Consider the following 17,956-nt stretch of genomic DNA (forward strand, 5'->3'; position numbering starts at 1 on the left):
GTTCTTGTGACTAATAAACCAGAAAAGAAATAAACTTTGCTATCCCAACTTCTTTTGTTTTCTTTCTGACTTATCCATTTACTTGCTTTGCAGACGTGTTTCACTAGAGAAAATAACTGCTGTGATGTTCAGGGCTGTCTGGCCATGTCAATGACATCGGCACGGAGGGCTCTGACTTTCCTGCTTCACGTAGTACTTGTGCAGAGCACAGGTCAGAAAGCAAAATTATTCAGAAATCTCTCTTGYAGCGGTGCCTTTTGTCAGCAAATGCTGAATGCAATGCTAACATTTACCCGAGGCTTTGCCCCCATTGCTTGATGGGGTAATAAATACCTCACATCGGAGTGACCTCCAGCCTTTTTGAGTGTAGGTAGTCAGCAACGATTCCACACTCTCACTTAAAAGATGAAATTAAGCTGTCAGAAAAATTGTCCCTGTGCCAAAAGTTACATAGAAGCTTACTGACAGCCATCCTCGCTGTTGCCCATCTCCCTTGCCCTGTACCAATGGAGTTCTGTCTTTAAATTTTTACTTTGAGTTAAACAGCTGTCAAATTTGACTTATTTGCAGAAATCAATGCAGACAAATTAGTTCCTACTTCTAGGAACTAGAGAATCTTGAGATTAATGGGAAATCCAGAGCTAGCAGTCAGAGGGGTAAGTAGCCTGTACAGGAAAGAAATGTTATCCAACAAAATCACAAAGTAGCCTCAACTTTTGGATCTTGAGAAGATCCAAAAAGAGATCTCAAGATTCCACACTCGAGAAGACAATAAATAGCTTTTCTCTCCTATTATGAACCACAGAACTGCAAAGAGCTGCCTGTTTTGACAGAATAGAAACTTGATGCAACACTTTGGGTACTTTAAAGTCACTATCTAAATTTTGAGATTTCCTGAAATATTGCCATATTTATACTGCCAGGTCTTTCCATTTACAGTGGAATCTAACATTACATATTTGGCCATCAAATATTAACTAACAATGAAGCATTTGGGAATGCAAAAGAAACCCTCCCCTTCTCCAAAGCACTTTCTGCTAAACACTYAGAGCTACACAGAAAAAGAGAGAATACCCAGTTTTCCCTTTCAGTAAAAAAATTATGTGTTGTCAAAAGAAAYAAGTTTCTGGTACTTCTTGATGTCTGAGGGATTGTACAGACCTTGTTCAGGTACCATCAGAAGATGTTTTTCCCCASTGGGGAAGACTCTGACAGTTGAGTTCAGCTCAGTTTGGGCACTGCACGGTGCTGCTCTTGGTTGAGCAGYCAGAGAATGACTCTGTCACACACGTTATGTACACAGGCCTGACCTTTTCCTGTGTGTGTCTTATGCCCAGTACTAAGTGYTTATTTACACCAGGCTTTTCTGCTAGAACAAACATTCTCATCGAGATTCCAAACAAAAAGATAAGCACACCAGCATTGCTTCAGACTAATGCTTCCCTGAAAAGGTTTTCTTAGAGGAAAGGACAGTCTGAATGCCTGGTGTGCCAGTTCCCCATCATGACCAGTACTCAGAAGAGGTGCTGGCTCTGCCTGAAACCACCTGCAATAGTTCTACCTTGCAATTACTGCTAGCTTTATTAGTATTTTGGTTCCCCAAAGCAAGGCATTTTAAAGAAGACTGGATTTTTAAGTGACCAGAACTATCTCAAAATTATTATTCTTCACATTAGGACAGAAATTTAGGCACTACTCCACATTGCACAAACACACACTGTCCAAGACAAAGCAAAATATCTGCAACAGGCAAAATGAATGCTTTCCACCTTATCTGCAAAAAGTGTCAGGCTTCTGAGAGAAAAAACAGAACAGAGCTAAGTCAGGAAAGCAACAAGACAACTGCATCCTCCTTGCTCTGAGGAGGAACAACCCATAAGGATTCAACTGAGACAGAATTTATATATTTTCTTTTTTGTCCAGGCCTTGACCAGCAATTTCTTTTTTGTCTGAGTGAGTCTGCAGCAGCCAGTGGCCCCAGAAGAGAATGATCAGCTTTAAACATCAGTCATTTGGCTCTGGCCGCCTACAGTCCATGAGCTAAGGAACAGCATGATCTCAACAATCTCAGAATGACTCCTCACACTTGAAAACATGTTCTCATGGCTCTTCAGGCACACATTGAGAAGCACCAGCTGGGAAGGCCATTCTGCCCAGTTGGAGCCAGGTTTTAGTTCAGCAATATCCTTATTGACTTCAGCAAGAGAAAAATAGTCACACTTCAATATAAATTAATATATACCAAATAGAAGTCCTAAAAGTAACACCAAGAAAATAAAGAAAGCATGCAGCTGGGAAACTGGAAACCCCCGTTTTCCTGCTATCAAACTTTTATTATTAGTCTGTAGGTAATTAGAACATTCACCTACAGTGAGGCAGAATTTTACATTCATAAACTGCAAGGCAGCAACAATGCAAAAAACAGCAAGAAAAARAAATTACTGCATAGTACAGAAATAGAAAATGAAGCCGCTGTTACCTTTCAGAGTTGCCTTCTTAAGTACCTTCATGGCATAAAGCTGGCCTGCATCAGATCCTTTTATCTTCCTAACTAGAAATACCTGTAAAAAGCAAATGTTTTATGTAAATGAGTACTGATTTCCCACTTACAAGACCTACTGCATTTGATAGGAGAATAGATACAGGTTCAGGAAATCTAATGAAAATTCCTAGMTGAAAGCATTTCATATCTTTTTCACCTGAAATTGGTTGAGCTAGCTCTGGAAATTTTCAGTTTTAAGCCTTTACCAGCTCACAAAGAAAACATTATCAGCATTAGTAATTGACCTTATACATTCAGTTAAAGATGGGCAAAAAGTTAAAATCAGTGTGCACATATCTCTTCATACTCTGATCAGCTTTACACGAAAAAAAAAAAGTCTCATTTGTGTCTGGGAATGTGCAGCATCTGAAAATTATTACCATCGATTAAAGAAAAAAATCAGTTTGGTGAAATTTATCCCATAAGTCAGGAATGGCAGCCTAAGATGCAGCTGACACAGAAAGTTCATACAGCTGAAAATCTTGCTATTAAAGACAGTTCTCCATGTTATAGTCTTCTATATTTCATCTTCTGACAGTGTAAATTTTGAATTGAACTAATATAAAATTTGTAGCTAAAACTGTACTCTTTTTGTTTTACTATAAGCAAATATTTCTTATCTGCCCCTGAGTGCAGATAAGAGGGGTAGTGAGCAAAAGAATAAGTAGTTCAGTTTGGTCTTTATAAGACCATTTATAAATGTTTTAGTAATTGAAAATAAAATAAAGCTTTTAGCTGATTCCCAGGATACACTCTGTCTCTTGAGGTCAGAAATACCAGGCAACAGTGTCTCTCTTTTTTTTTAAATTTCAGCACTTGTGTTACTGGACAGAAGCAGAAATAAAGCCAAATGTGAAAATAAAAATATAGTCCCACATACATAATATCTACTTATTAATATATAAATTAACAAAGGCTAGGTGAAATTATCTAACTAATGAATATCTAGTTGGATTAAAAATTCTGTGGCAATTATTTTATTAATTGTCTGTCCAGGAACCATTGAGCTTTGTTAACTGTCTCTACCTAAAATATAAAAAAACAAAAAAGAGGAAGGAGGAAGTCTGTTTCTAGTGCATTTTTTGCAAACTGAAAGACTCTTCCTTCTAAAAAACCCCAGTTTGTAAACAGATTAGATTTTCTCAAACACCMTCTGAGGGAAGGTTTGTGGGGAGGCAGAGCGACTGAAACCAAGCAGGTACAGAGGCTGGAAATAATAATTTAAAAAAAGGTAAATTCTCTCTGAACAACTTCATCAGGACTCATATCTGACAGCATAAAAGCTGCAACACTTCTGCAATTTGATCTGGTAGGGTTTTGGTGAGACTTTCCTTCTCAAGATGTTTCCTGTTCACATGAGATACGCACAGTGCTCAGCTGAGCTGACCTGACCAGCTGAGCTCTGGCACACATCACTTGCTCTGATGAACATACAAATACTTCCAGTGCTCACAAATATAGGAAAAAATAACGAAATCTGGATGCAAGAGGAACATGTAAGACTTTCTKAAGTGTTTTTTGTTAATATTCATGATAAATTAAGCTCAGCTGCTCCAGCATTAACAGGAAGTTAATCCATTTAGAAGTTTACAGAGAAAAGCTGGGATATTTTTCTATCCAGGTCAAGTGAAAGATTTAATTTTTCCATTACATTGAAAAGGAGGAGAAAGTCAAAAGCAAGCTTTTCCAGACACTAGATTTTCAGCTGTATTATTATTATTCAAAAACATTTATGGACTCTTTACACCAGAAAACCCAAAACCCAAACCCTTAAGATAATGGTTTTCAGCAGCACTGCACACAGAACAGCACAGCATGCTGCATTTGCAGAAATATTAGGCTGCAGTTTTAGAAATATCTTGATTGCCATATAATCTTGCAAAGCTTGTAATACCCATATTACTGTAATAAGCAAAATTWTCAATTTACTTTACTAGTCACTAGTCTGTTGTTCACTGTAGCATGGGATAAGGCACTTGTCTGCGTTCCCTCCAAAAAAAGATGAGTCAAGAACACTGTGCTCTTTTTCAGAGGACAAATCAAAATAATCACCAAACCAGAAAGGAACAGAACAAATGAAAATGCATTGGATTGCAAAATGATGTCATCTTTCACACTGCTCTTAGAGGTAGGGCTACTTCATTCTTGAAACCACAGAGTAGCCCTGAATGCTCACTTCACAGATTATATTAGCTGTACAGTTCCTAGTTTGGCAGCATAGCTTGTGCATGTGGCTGAGCATGACCTGAAATTTTCTAGATTGTTATGTCTGCAGACACCTCAGGTTATGAGCACCTGAACTAGCAAACCACCCTTAACTAGAACAACTGGTGCATCACCCAAAACCTGATCTAAAAAGCTGAGCAAGTGTTATGCATCTCAAGAATGTTGGRGGCACTCCCTCTGACACCAAAGACATCATCTCTAATCCTGCAAGAAKTTATTTAGGCCTTGGGTGGACAGCTTGAAAATCTAATGTTTTGTATCCCCAGAGACATGCATTTGACCCATTAGCTCAAATACCAAGGTGATGGAAATTTAGGTGGCTGGGGACTGCATAAGAAACACAGAGCAAACCTCTCCCCTGTGCCTTTGCTGCTCTGGTTCACTGACCTTTCTCAAATACGATACGGGAAGTGATTTGGAATCACACTCAGCTCCAGACAAGTATGGTGTCCACACTCACACTCTGATGGCCCAGAAATCAGACCTCCTTTTGGGAAGTGGTTGCAGAGACTAGGCATTTTGCTTAAAAAACACCTAAGGCTAGAAGGCCATCTCAAACAACACTGAAAATTTATCAAGGCAATCTAAGATAACCAGCAAACAATTTCTAAAATCTTTGATGTCTAAATATGAAAACTAGCCCTACTGCTTCTGTTACTTTGCAAAAGATGTTTCCTTCTCTTGTTCTCCTTATATTGAGTCACACRGTAAACTTAATTTTGAGCTGTTTGATTTTTCACATTCATTTAAYATTTAAAACTCAAATACACTGAGTTCTGAAGAAACTCTTGAGTTTAAGACTTGGTCTTGAACATTAACTTTCCTGATACCTCTCTTGTCAGGGAAGTTCTAACAGATTTAATTATCGATAAAATTCTAGAATAACCAGGAAGTTGATAAATACTCTCAGTATAGCTTCCTTTAGGAATAAAACTAAAGGTTCTGATTGGAAAATATTTTTTAAACTCCACAAAATAATATACTGACAATTATAAGGACTTCCATGCCTAGTATCAGGTAGGTTCACTGTTCCAAAGGTTTCAATGTCTTATTTAAATGTCTTATTTAAATGTCTTATTTAAATGTCTTATTCAAACTACTTAAAAAACTTTAGGGTTGAATTGACTCTTCCTCCTTTCTCTCCATCTTGCCTTCCTGTTCCTGTGGATAATGTTAGAACCGTAAATGAACGCAGAGAAAAGAGATGMTATTTTCAGTGTTACTCTGGGTGATTAGATGACAATAAAAATTACCTTTCCATATGAACCTTGTCCTAATACTTTCAACAGCTCAAACTGAGAAGGATCCGCTTTTTCAAAACCTTCCTTGACATGATGACTGATGTCTATTTCCTTCACGATACCTTCTTCCTGCAAAGGAAACAACAAAAAAACAAAATCCCCAAATCAGAGCTGTTATCCTAAGGAAACATACTGTTTGTTAAAATCTCATCTTCTGTGATGCTAAAATCATGTAGCAGATTTTGAAAACAGAAACAGATGCTTGTCTAAATATTCCATGTGCCTGTTATCAGCTGTGGAGGGTAATTGTCAGGACATCCAGGCCTGGCAATTCTGTTTATTGAGCCTTGAGATACAACTAGATATAGAGAGATTATACAAGCTGAAGTCACAAATACACTGCAGAGCTCGGTGTGCCCATCAGAGACCTTGCTGTCAGAGTGGCATGCACTCAGATCTGTTCTACAGAGGCTCCATCACACTTCTCTCCACGTACTTTCTCAATTTYGCCTCAAATTATTGCTTAGGTCAATCCTAAAAAGCTTCCTTAGTCTAAACCAGCAATTCTTCTAATGAGTAGACAATAAAGGAAACACATTGCTGAAACAGCCTCTTCCTATTTGCCTCAAAAATTGGGAAGTTACTACTGGTAAGCATTTAAATAGAAAACAAATTAATGATTAGATGAARTGGCAGTGGGAGAAGACTGACACACTTCGTTGCTTACAAAAATTAACTTTATATGCTTTGGATTTGACCAAGTTCTTTTGTTAAAATATTTTCTCTGTCAAAAGAGGCACATTCCTCAAAAACACCAGTTCAGCTAGGACCTTCATCTTGAAAGCTGTGGCATTAGTCTCAYTTGTTTGTTTCATGGTATTTTGGCGTGTTCCTCTAAAAAGAGAGTGACTGGGTCATTTGAGACCCAGGGGGACTACACAATTTGCAGCAACCCAGAAAGTCATTGAGCTGAAAAGAAACCTGGAAGAAAGGACCTTCTTCTCAAGGACACAATGATAAGGGAAGATAATATTTACACACCTGTTTATTTCTGYAGTGTTTTGTGTACCTACATATGAACTTTTTGGTTTTTTTGGTTTCAGGGTTTTTTTTCAAAGTACTTGTTCTAATTTCTCTACCAAAAAAAAAAGGATTTTGAGTACAAAACCTTTCTTTTCCATCTCCCAGTTTGAAGGGAATTACTTACTTAGGAATAAATGTGAATATTTCTACACCCAGCAGAAATAACTGGAATCTCATAAAAACTTTTACGTGGAATTTTCCTGCAATTTTCCTTTTTCCCAAAAAAAATTCCTTTTAAAACTCAGAAATACAATATTTATTTCCCACTCTTAAAAATTAATGTTGAGAAAATAGAAATAACATCCTAGAAATAAGAATGCATTAAACCCCCCAAACATTTGGCCAAGACATTCTGTCCTAAATAAGAATAAATTTTATTTTCTTCTCCCCCAGAAAAATTGCTRTAACTTCCTACCAGCTGTAATTTGTCATATACATGGCTCTTTATATATTGTAGCTTCATTCCTTCTCTTCCCTAGCCTGCCTTTTACACTCACATGYTTTGGAACAGGGACTATATCCTCTTCTTGGTTTGGAAAGCTTCCTCCAGTTCATTCATATTACCACAATAATAGAAAATAATAATTATCTCAGAGCAACTTGTTTTTCTGATCCTAATTCTTATAGTTTTAAGGTTTGCCTGAAAGGAAATGCTTGAAACCAATGAACAGTTTTCMCAGAGAGATTTAGAAGATTTCTAAGTACACAAATGCCAAGATCCCTCTTTTCTTTTTTTTTTTCCTCTAACTGCTGTGTGAGATAGCATAACTTTCTGATATTAAATATATAATTTAATTCATTTTTTGTACTTCAGCCTGAACCATGAAGTCACTTTCAGCTACATTTGCAATTTAAATGATGAGTTTCAATTTGCCCATTCATATTACCCATCAAAGTCACAGGCCTACAACCCTAAGCATATTTCTCATTGTATTACCAAATTTAATATAACCTCTTTAGGTTCATTAAATGTGTTCAACTACAAGAATATATTGAAAGCATTAAAACGATCAAAATTCAGCTTGCCGGAAGAATGCTTAAAAATTTCTAGCACTCCCATAGAATAGCATAAATAATTTATAACATGCAATAAAAACAGTACTTTAATTAAAAGCTCAGGAGAAAAAAAAATCATTTACAAAAAATTGAACCAAACACAAAGCCTCCCAATGTTTATCAGAGAAGCACAGATTTTAAAGACCAAAAAAAACATGATAGATTTTGTGATTACCAAAACATAGAAATATTGGTTAAAAGAGGCTTCTAGGGGTCACCTAGCCCAACAGTCCTGCCCAAAATATCACCAGCACTTGAGCAGACCAACCAGCTGTCATTTTCAGTGTCTCAAACAATGAGGCTTGAGCCACTTCCTATGAAAGATTATTCTCTTTGGATTTGCCCACAGTCAAGTTGAGCTGATTCCCACATCCTTAGGAGGAAGCAGGATATTTTTCTAGGAAGGTAGGATTTCCTGTGGATTTCCTGTGACTGCCTCACTAGAAAGGGGCAGCAAAGCAACACTGAAGGAAAACATGCCAGACAGCKTTTTTTTTCACTGACCATCACCACGGTGGTGTCACTTGTGAACTGTCCAAGAAGTACACAGTATTTTAGCTGGTATGACAAATCCATTTCCCACTGGAGCAGAAAGCCAAACTGTCAGTTTGTCACTGGCTTTGAGACTGAAGACTGGCACAGCTCCTTGAAGTATTAAAGGAAATACATGCTGGTGTGTTTACACACGGGAACCTATTTGCCTTGAAGATATTTCTATAATCTTATTACTTACTTGCTGCATAAATTCTGGAATAACTGTTTGTTTTACCTTACTAGGGAAAAAGCCCCAACACAAATCAAACAGTCTCATCTTCTTTATTTATAYTCTTACTTACATGGGATAGTCTCATTTGAAGTCTCCCTGTATTACACTAATATGGAATCTGGCATAATTTTTCYCAGGTATTGAAGATCAGAGTGAAACCCAAACTGTCAAAGGACAAGTACCACAGGCAGGTCTCCCACTATTTTTGCTCTGGGTTGCATCCTTGAAACTTCTCTAATATGGTTTMATTTTTCATTTTTCCAGCAAGTGTACTATATCTGTATCAGGAATTTGCAAATCAAAAATAAAACAGAGGCAAGAGAATCACATAGAGGTAGAGACAAAGCCTGCACACTGAAGAAGCTGTTTTGATGGAAAGGATTTCACTCTGGAAAAAAATCTCTGGCCAACTTTGAAAATGGTTTTGATCAGTGGAGTTGGAGGAATCAAAAGTGAATGTTCCACAGTTTGATCTTGCAACAGCTGTGCACACCAGCCCAGGCTCTTGGTCCCTGCTGTCTTGTTCCAACACTGCATTAGCAGAAATGCTGGACTTGATGAAGCTTAATCTTTGTAAACTTCTCTAAATATTTATATTTGCACAAAAAATATCATCCTGTGACAAAAGTGAGATGGATGTTCTTAGTGTCTTGAAGAAAGCACATGGTTAAGCAAGATATTCTAGGGGAGTGAGGGCAATAAACTGCAAGGATAAAAGAAGAATGGRGAGTATTTCTCTATATTAATACAAGAAAGATATATTCATTGTTTGATTCTATACTGCATTACTCACTTAAAGGCTTCTCCCAAAGYTGGCAGAAGGTTTGGACATAAAAGAGACTCAGTAGTTCAATGGAAAGGCCATTTTGGTCTCTTCTCCTTCAGGACACAGGAGAAAAGAGCCTCTGTTCTTGCTCAGTGACTGTGGATAGCACAGACATAGCTGCTTTGGTGCTTCTGGAAAGCAACAGCTCCCTTCAGATCCTGAGATCTGCCTGATCTCGGCTCACTTCCAAGATTCTTCATGCAGACCTTGGAGAAAGAGAGGCACTAATGCTCAGTGGCACAGGAGAACTCTTCTGACWGCARMCATACTTGCCAACTCACTGTCATGTGTCAGAGCAGGATCAGAATGTGCAGGGGTGTGGATTTGGCAATGGGGTACAAAAAGTCATTTAAAAGGGCAGGCCTTCCTGGAGGGCAACTCTTCACTTCAGCTGTGCTGTCTCTGATCCTGCCTGCTCCACAGCCTCTGAGCAAACGTTATGGAAAGATTATCTCCTAAAAAATGGACAGGTTTAACCACTTTCGGAGTCTTGTCTGGTTGCTCCCCAACCGATTTCTGAACAAGCAGAGCTACTGTGATCAAAGACACTACCTTAACTGCCAGATACATTTCACCCACACACTAAAAACTTTCCTCACCAAGACTTTCTGAAATATCTGGAAGGGGGATTATTCCAGAATCAGCTACTTTTACCAGTGGAAAAAATRATGCTACCATATCACATGGGAAAAAGCTGTGGTGCTAAGGTAATGTGATACTTGCTTTGAAAAATCAATAAGAAAGGATTACCATTTTGAATCCTTGCCTGGTCATCTCTTCAGTTGCAGAGGATCGAGTGTGGCCTACAGGTATGATGTAAAGGGTATTTTCAGTAAAAATATGTGCACTATTGGTGTGCAGGTTTTACAGTCTTTAGGCTTATGTGCTTTGGGGTCTGAGGTCAATGAAGAAATCAATGAAAATGTGCAAGAGGAAATAAGAAATAATGATAACTCTGAGGATATTTTTACTATTGTTTGAGATAATCCTTATTTGTCTCAAACATCCTCAACCAGCACATGCTCAAGATACATATTTTATTTTGTTACCAATTTCCCATTTGGCAGGTTACCACCTAACATTAACCCAAATCACAACTATTTAACTACCAAGTACCACAGGCAACACAACATTTCAAAATAATATGATTCATTAAGAAAGCATGTTTAAAACTCTGATATGGGAATAGTTAGGACAGGATGTGCCTGATAAAGATGAGGCCAGGTTTCTACCTCTGTTTCACAGTTTCTAATCTGGCTTAACCCATAGGAGAGTAATTTGTGTCATAGACACAATAGACTATTCAAATGCTGCCTAGGGCAAGAAATGAGTTACTGCCCTGCATTCAGTTCTTTGAAGACAGGTATCTACACTAAAGGAAAAATATAGGAGCATTTTCATTATCCTCTTCCCAAGCCAGTCTCCAGCAGCTGGAGTAAAACTTGAGAAAGGAATCTTCCATTTTAAATGGGTTGTAATCCAAATTCTGGCCTCTGTTGTGGTCTGGAAAGATGCAAAGTGAGCAATAATACCATAAATGGGCCTGGTTACTTTGTCCTCTACTGTCAAATAAACATTTGCTTTAACACCACTGAACTGGACTCACTGAGCCCTTAAAGAAGCATGTGGAATTCACAGTGAATTTGCTGGACATTGTGCCAGGTCTGTATTTGCCTTTCTAGCATAAGGTTACCYACCTTCTCAAAAGGTCATATAGAATTCAATAACACACTACAATTTTAAGAGAAACTGGGATTTSTCTCCCAGATCTTTTACAAATGTGAACAGAATGTGTTATCTTGCATATGGAATTCCAACAAGTAGGTCAAAACTTACTGGAAAACAAAAACCTTAAGAGCAATTTCTGTGAAAATCAGCTGTTAAATTCAGCAGACCTTTTTCTAGAAAGGATAATTATTAACCTCTCTTTAACACTTCTCTCCAGCGCCAGTATTTTATCCTACGTTTTTTGTTTCTTCTCCCTAATACAAGCTTCTAGAGTTGGGGTTCAGCTGAAGTCAAAACTAAATGGGAAGAGATGAATCACAGAGAGCAGAGGCAGTGAATACAATCCCTTGATAGATTGGTGAAGTCCATGAAATGAAGGTTTGAGTATTCGCGACATTTGGGTAAAATCTTTTATGCTACAAGGCATCCCGTGTGCCTTTGATGAATCACTTAAGGCTGAATTCAGCTAAATAAATGGGAGCATTTATAGCACAGGAGACAACGTTTTGAATTAGGTTCACGTTGTAGTCAATAGAGAGAAGCAGAGACTTCATGATTAAAAGAGATAAGATCCTTAAAAAAAATTACATCCTAAAAGGTGCACATTTCTGTCTGATGACTAGGAAGAAGGCCTAAAGTAACTTGCTGAGATGGAGGCTCCTGCAGTTGCATGAGATGAATTCACATTTAYTGTATGATTTTGAAGAACACTTAAATAGAGCAGTATTGCGGCCAGACTTTTAATGCCATTACAAGAGAGATGCTTGCTGATAAATGCCATAAAATTCTAGTGAAATGGAATATTTTTCAAAAGAACTYATACACTTGAAACATCTAGACAATTAAAAAATACTCCAAAGTGTTGGTAATACTCCACTTACCAGAATTTTGCAGCTCAGATTTTTTTTCTACTTCCTCCTCAGCTTGAAAACTAGGGATAGTTGCTTTTTGCTATCTTGTGGGAATACCATGAGAATTAACACAGAAAAAAAATTGAAATTATCTCACGATGAAGTAATGGATAGACAAATAATCTGAAATATATCCAATATACATGAGGTATCAGGTGGCTACAACTGAATTCTCCTTTAGCTCAGGTTGAAATACTTCGGTATTGAAGTCTGGTACTCTATCTGATGACTATTATGTCTTTATAGACTCAGTCCCTGACTAGGACAGATATATACAACACAGTGACTGTGAAGATGCATGAAGAGAGCAATCTTCCTATTCCAAGTGCAGATATGGATTAAATACAGGGAGACACCAATTCTTGATCTAACTTTCAGCCTGGACTCAAATCACTAGCCAGGGTAACTCTAATTTTTATGCTGTTTCTCATGCAAACTGCAAYAGTTCATAAGTGCTGAGTAGAAAGAGTGCCCAACAAACTATTAAAACAAGGGGTTAAAAAGAGAAAGACAAAAGCAGAACCATCTGGTCACAAAAAAAACGAGAAAATACCAACAGTTGGCTGTCTTACTCATATGGCAGCTCTCTGCAAATACTCAAATATATTTGTGAAATTTAACAAAAACAGTCTCAAAATGAGTCACACCATTAAAGGACAAGGAGCTCAGCTATATTGCTCTAAGCTACAATAAATAAGAGCAGGAACATTTTCATCAACATCCTACTTGGCATGGCTTACAGGTGTGTCTTTRGCCTTTACAGCTCCAAAGAGCTGTAAGGTCCATCCATTGCTGATTGTTTCCGCTGGCAAACAGGCAAAAGAAGAACACTTGCTGCTCACTCATAAAGGACCTAACTCCCAGTCTGTCTGGAGCCAGTGCACAGAAGAAAATGTGACTCCTAGAAGGGTAAACATTCTTGTTCCCTCATGATGATGCTATGTCACCACTAAACCGGGTTATCAACAGGGTTACATGCAATGGTAGAGACTAAAACACATGCACTGAAAAAGAATTACTTTATAGTGTGTTACCCTGCACTACAGCTCAGTATCGTTCCCAGTACACTCCAGTGTGAACCCCTCACAAACTCTCTGTGAGTGGCCTGGGACACTCCTGTCAGATCCCCTCCCAGGGATGTCCCACCCATCACACTGCAGCCACTCACCAGAGCTGCCTGGCAGCTGCTGCAGCACATCAGCACTCACAGGAAAGCCCTAAAGGGACAGTCCCGATGTGATAGAAACAGGTGGTTCATGCATTTCCAGAATACAGGTAGCCCCACATCTCCCYATCAGTAAAATGCAGGTGTGGCCATCTTCCTCTTTTGTGTGCTTAGGCACTGGAAAGATAYCAGATATGCTCAGATACTATGTCATTAGGCTTGGAAATAAAGAAGACAAAAAAAAAAAAGGTCACTCTGTTAAGGATACTATTCAAGAATTGTAAATACTTCCTAAATTACTCCAATTCCCTTACTGCTGTACTCAGTACCTTCACAGACTAGAAAAAAAATAGGTGCCTGATGTTTTACTAGAGCATTTGAGTGTGAAATAAAAACTCCAGCTGCACTAGGAAGATAAACTGCTTAAGAAAAACATATTTTGAACCATTTCCTCCCTGTTTTGTGATCCAAATAAAATGCTGCTCACCATAGCATTGTAAATGGCACCACAACATAGTAAGTAAAACATACAAAGCCCTGGGGCATTTGCATGGTGATTTTAAAGAACAGAATCATCTTCAATATGCATACTAAAGGAAAAAATACTGGGTTTCATCTTGAAATGTGAGGTAGAGTCAACAGAAGGCTGTAATAAGAGATAATCACATTATTGAAGTGTTGGATTAGTCAGTTTAGGAAAAATACCCGTCTGCTGTTTACAAATCACTTGCAGGGTTTGGTAATTATCATTTTGTCTCCAAGAGGAGTACTGGCCTGCTTGCACATTTTGCGTCCTCCCATTAATTAAATCAAGCATCCRCTAAGGGTTCAACCAGCTTATACTTCACAAACTGGAGTCCTGCTGGCATTATGTTAGGGAAAAACGTGTTGTAATGAGGTTCATTATCTCAATGGCATTTTACAGGCAGASTATTAATAGGGAAATGGACTCATGTGAGGTCATTATGGAATCAAAGCAAATACAAATTAGTTTTTATACTGAGGTTCACAACATAGAGCATCAGTGAAGGCATTGAAGGAGAGAGGCTGATGCAGCTGAATGAGGCAAGGAGATGGCAAAAGGGAAATTCTATAGAGACAATATGACAAATTCACCAACAGAGACAGAGGAATAATATGTGGAAGGCATAGAGAAAATGAGGTATCTACAATGACACAAGACAAGGGCAAGTGGCTTGTGCTCATGCCAACAGAGAAATAAACCGACAGAACTGCAATATGAAACTACTTTAAATGCAACTTTTGGCCCCTTTATGCAGCAGCTTAATCCAATTTAAATACCTAACAGTCTTCGTAGGATAAGAACACTGGCATGCATGCATGTACTAGAATGACCTGATGAGGAAGCTGGTAAGTAATCCTGGCACACTCAGAACGGCTTCCGAAAGAAAAGGTGAAAGCATGATGGGGACCAGGCTTTGCTGCACAGGTGGCAAATAGCCTTGGGCATCCAGCTTACTCCAGTAATTCAACTGGGCCTCCTAAACACATTATGAATGCAGTGCATCCAGACTGCTTATCTGTGCAGACTCCAGCTTCAATTCTTTAAGTTATGCAAAAACACAGATAATTTTTTTTAAAGTTACACAAAGTACCTTATAATACCTCATCTCATGCTGGCTTCAGTTTCATCAACAAATATTTAGCAATGGATACTCAAGCTTATCTCTTCAGCAGTATACTTTTATTACAACCATTGCTAAGACCCAGGTCATTATTTGCAAATGTTCTCATTTCAGTGTCTAAGGACTGTAACCATGCACGAGTACCTGTTTAAACAAAGAGTTTCAGCAGTCTACTGAAAACCTGGCCCAGGAAAAGGCTTATTACATTTTGTGGTTTTTTGAACTAATAAGAAGCCTCTAGTTTAGGTCATGTCCCTCAAAGATTCACACAGTCAATCTCCAAGGAACAAGCTGCCAAATAATTATCACACATCCTCTTTTCTGTGAAGGGAATAATTACTTACAACTACTGTACTCAACAGAAGCTTATATTATGTACATACACTGACTGAAAAGATGTGTATTTTGGGAATGAGAATAAACAAAACACAAAAAAATCAATATGGATGCAAAGAACACTTTTGCAACACTGTTTGGAAGACTCTCTTATTTCAAAGATGTCAACTGCAGCACCAATCTGTTTTGCAGAGATTTACAACTGATAATGTGGCTTTGTATGACAAAAGCAGGAGTGGTAAGGTAGCTGGTTCTCAGCTGACYGGGATCTTGACGAACTTATCGTGACAGCTTCACAGTGGCAAAGCTTCAGTCAAAGCTGATCCACAGTCTACTGAAGTMTGAAATTATTTCCAGAGTAGTATTCATCCAAACCTACATCTCTGTCTGAGTTAGCTGTCTAAATTTCTGTACAGCTGACAGACAAATGGGTGTTTTTAGGCTTCTTTTTTTCTTTTAGACAACAGTAGGCCTCTAGTACTCTAAAACATGACTTAGTAAGTTTGTCCCTTGCTACTGACTGTAAAGAAAGTCCATGCTAATCAGTTCAGATACATATTATTTTTTCCCTCATTCCTCAATGACTCCTTTAGCATCAGATGGAGCATACGTGCTTTTCAAAAGACATACACTGCATTGTATTGGATATTTCCAGGCCAGCCCTACATCAGCCCACCTTTTTCACCCTGGATTTTCTGTTGTCTCTAGGAGACAATGTGTGATGCTCTCGCAGTTTCATTTTTCTGGCCTGATGTATACTTGTACAAACTATTGCAATATCCTTCTGCAGGGACATTCTTATCCTGTGTGGCTTCTGCCATGATCTGCCACCACAAGTCAGGGAAATCAGGACTCTTGGCCATGAAACTGGAAGCAAATCCACAGCCCCGTGTCAGACATCATACCTAACTTCACACTGGGAGAAGCTTTAAGAGATATGAGAAAAAGAGTTTYTTCTATTTCTTAATTCAGAATACATTTTACTCATTTTCACAACCCCTGCAGTACTAGGTCACCTGGCATCAGTTAGAAAACTGGTAACACAACTCAGAGCTCAGCCCAGCTGCAGTGTTCCTCACAACATTCCTGCAGACTTCGAGACATGGCTTTCACCTCCCCTGCAAATCTTTTACTCTCCCAGCWATGTAAATGGAGATTTACATCAAGTGCCTTTAATTCTTACCTTCAGCCACAAAGGTACATGTTGATGAAGAAAGGCAGTGAAAAGGAGCTCTTTCTGTTCAATCTATTTCTGTGCAGAAGCCTCTGGGGTTTTTAGGTACTGTGTATACCGATTTTAGAGGAAATTCACTGCTTTAGCCTCCACTTYAGAAGTATTTTTTTAACATATACGCAAGCAAGCAAAAGGTCAAATGGAGATTACCAGGTTCCCGTCAWGTAGTTTTCACTGACCTGCAGCTATTTCAATATTTTTGTGCTTTGGCTGGAAACTGTTAAAACATGGCATAAATTCACATGGCATCTTAACTGGAAAAGGCTTGGTTGTTTGGGGATTGTTAAATAAAAGATGATCCAAATGGCTTTACTGAAAATCTGTTTGCTGCACACTGTAAAGGGACAAGGTGGAGAGAGAAGGCAAATTTACATCTACTGTCATACTGAAAGGACAGATTTGCTCATAAGCRATTACAGAACTGTACCTACAAAAAGACCAGAGAACAGATAAAGATCTTTGTAGTGCAASATCATGACTTCTCTCACAAGATTATTCTCAATGAGCTGCAGTAGCTAAAGGTTACCCTATACAGTAACAGTGTGASATGGTTCCTATACTCAGAGCAGTCCCAGAACTGTCTGGGACTCCTGGAAGAGACTAACCTCCCATTCAGAAAACAAGTGAATGGACACAGATTAAATGAGTTCTTCCTATTCTACTTTTAACATTAATTTCAGATATAGCTTGATTAGTAACTTGAACAAAGTGAAATGAATGTCAAAATGCAATGCCACACTTCACACAGGTGTACTCATTTTTTTAATACCAAGCTAATAAAATAAAAATTATCTGTGATGCTCCATATGATGGATGCTATCCCACTGATAGTCAAAATCACCAGCTGGCTCCACTGGGCTGCAGTGTCAGTGAAATCCTCAATGCAGCTGGGAGGCAGAATTCTGAAGAAGAATGTTGTGCAACATTATTCATCAATAATTTTTCTGCCACATGAAAAATGAGAAAATCACTTGAATTTAGTAATGGTGTGTGAAACACAGGATACCAAGCAGCAGCTACTCCTGYTTATTCACAGATAATGCATTTATTGTGCTTCTCAGGAAGTCCTAGCCCATGGTATTTTATAGCCTTTATAGTGAGTCTTATTTTTTAGCCCTAGCCAGCTAATCATACCTGTATCACATGTAACTACAGTCCTGTTTTATAARCAATAGCATGAAGTCAACTGAGTGGTT

The 17,956-nt window shown here is 38.3% G+C and overlaps 1 protein-coding gene across 1 annotated transcript in view; it reads right to left on the reverse strand.

Annotated features, from left to right (window-relative positions):
• RPS6KA2 (ribosomal protein S6 kinase A2) overlaps nucleotides 1-17,956 on the reverse strand; it is a 157,871-nt gene that overhangs the window by 88,735 nt on the left and 51,180 nt on the right. Inside the window, exons 2-3 of the mRNA XM_057370568.1 lie at nucleotides 6,022-6,138; nucleotides 2,480-2,561 (exon numbers count right to left, since the gene is read on the reverse strand). Coding sequence (XP_057226551.1) covers nucleotides 2,480-2,561; nucleotides 6,022-6,138 — 199 coding nt within the window. The remainder of the gene's footprint in view (nucleotides 1-2,479; nucleotides 2,562-6,021; nucleotides 6,139-17,956) is intronic.

The sequence above is a fragment of the Malurus melanocephalus genome, unplaced genomic scaffold, assembly GCF_030028575.1.
Source record: "Malurus melanocephalus ecotype Western Australia unplaced genomic scaffold, MMel_1.1 scaffold_5, whole genome shotgun sequence".
Classification (NCBI taxonomy): Eukaryota; Metazoa; Chordata; class Aves; order Passeriformes; family Maluridae; genus Malurus; species Malurus melanocephalus.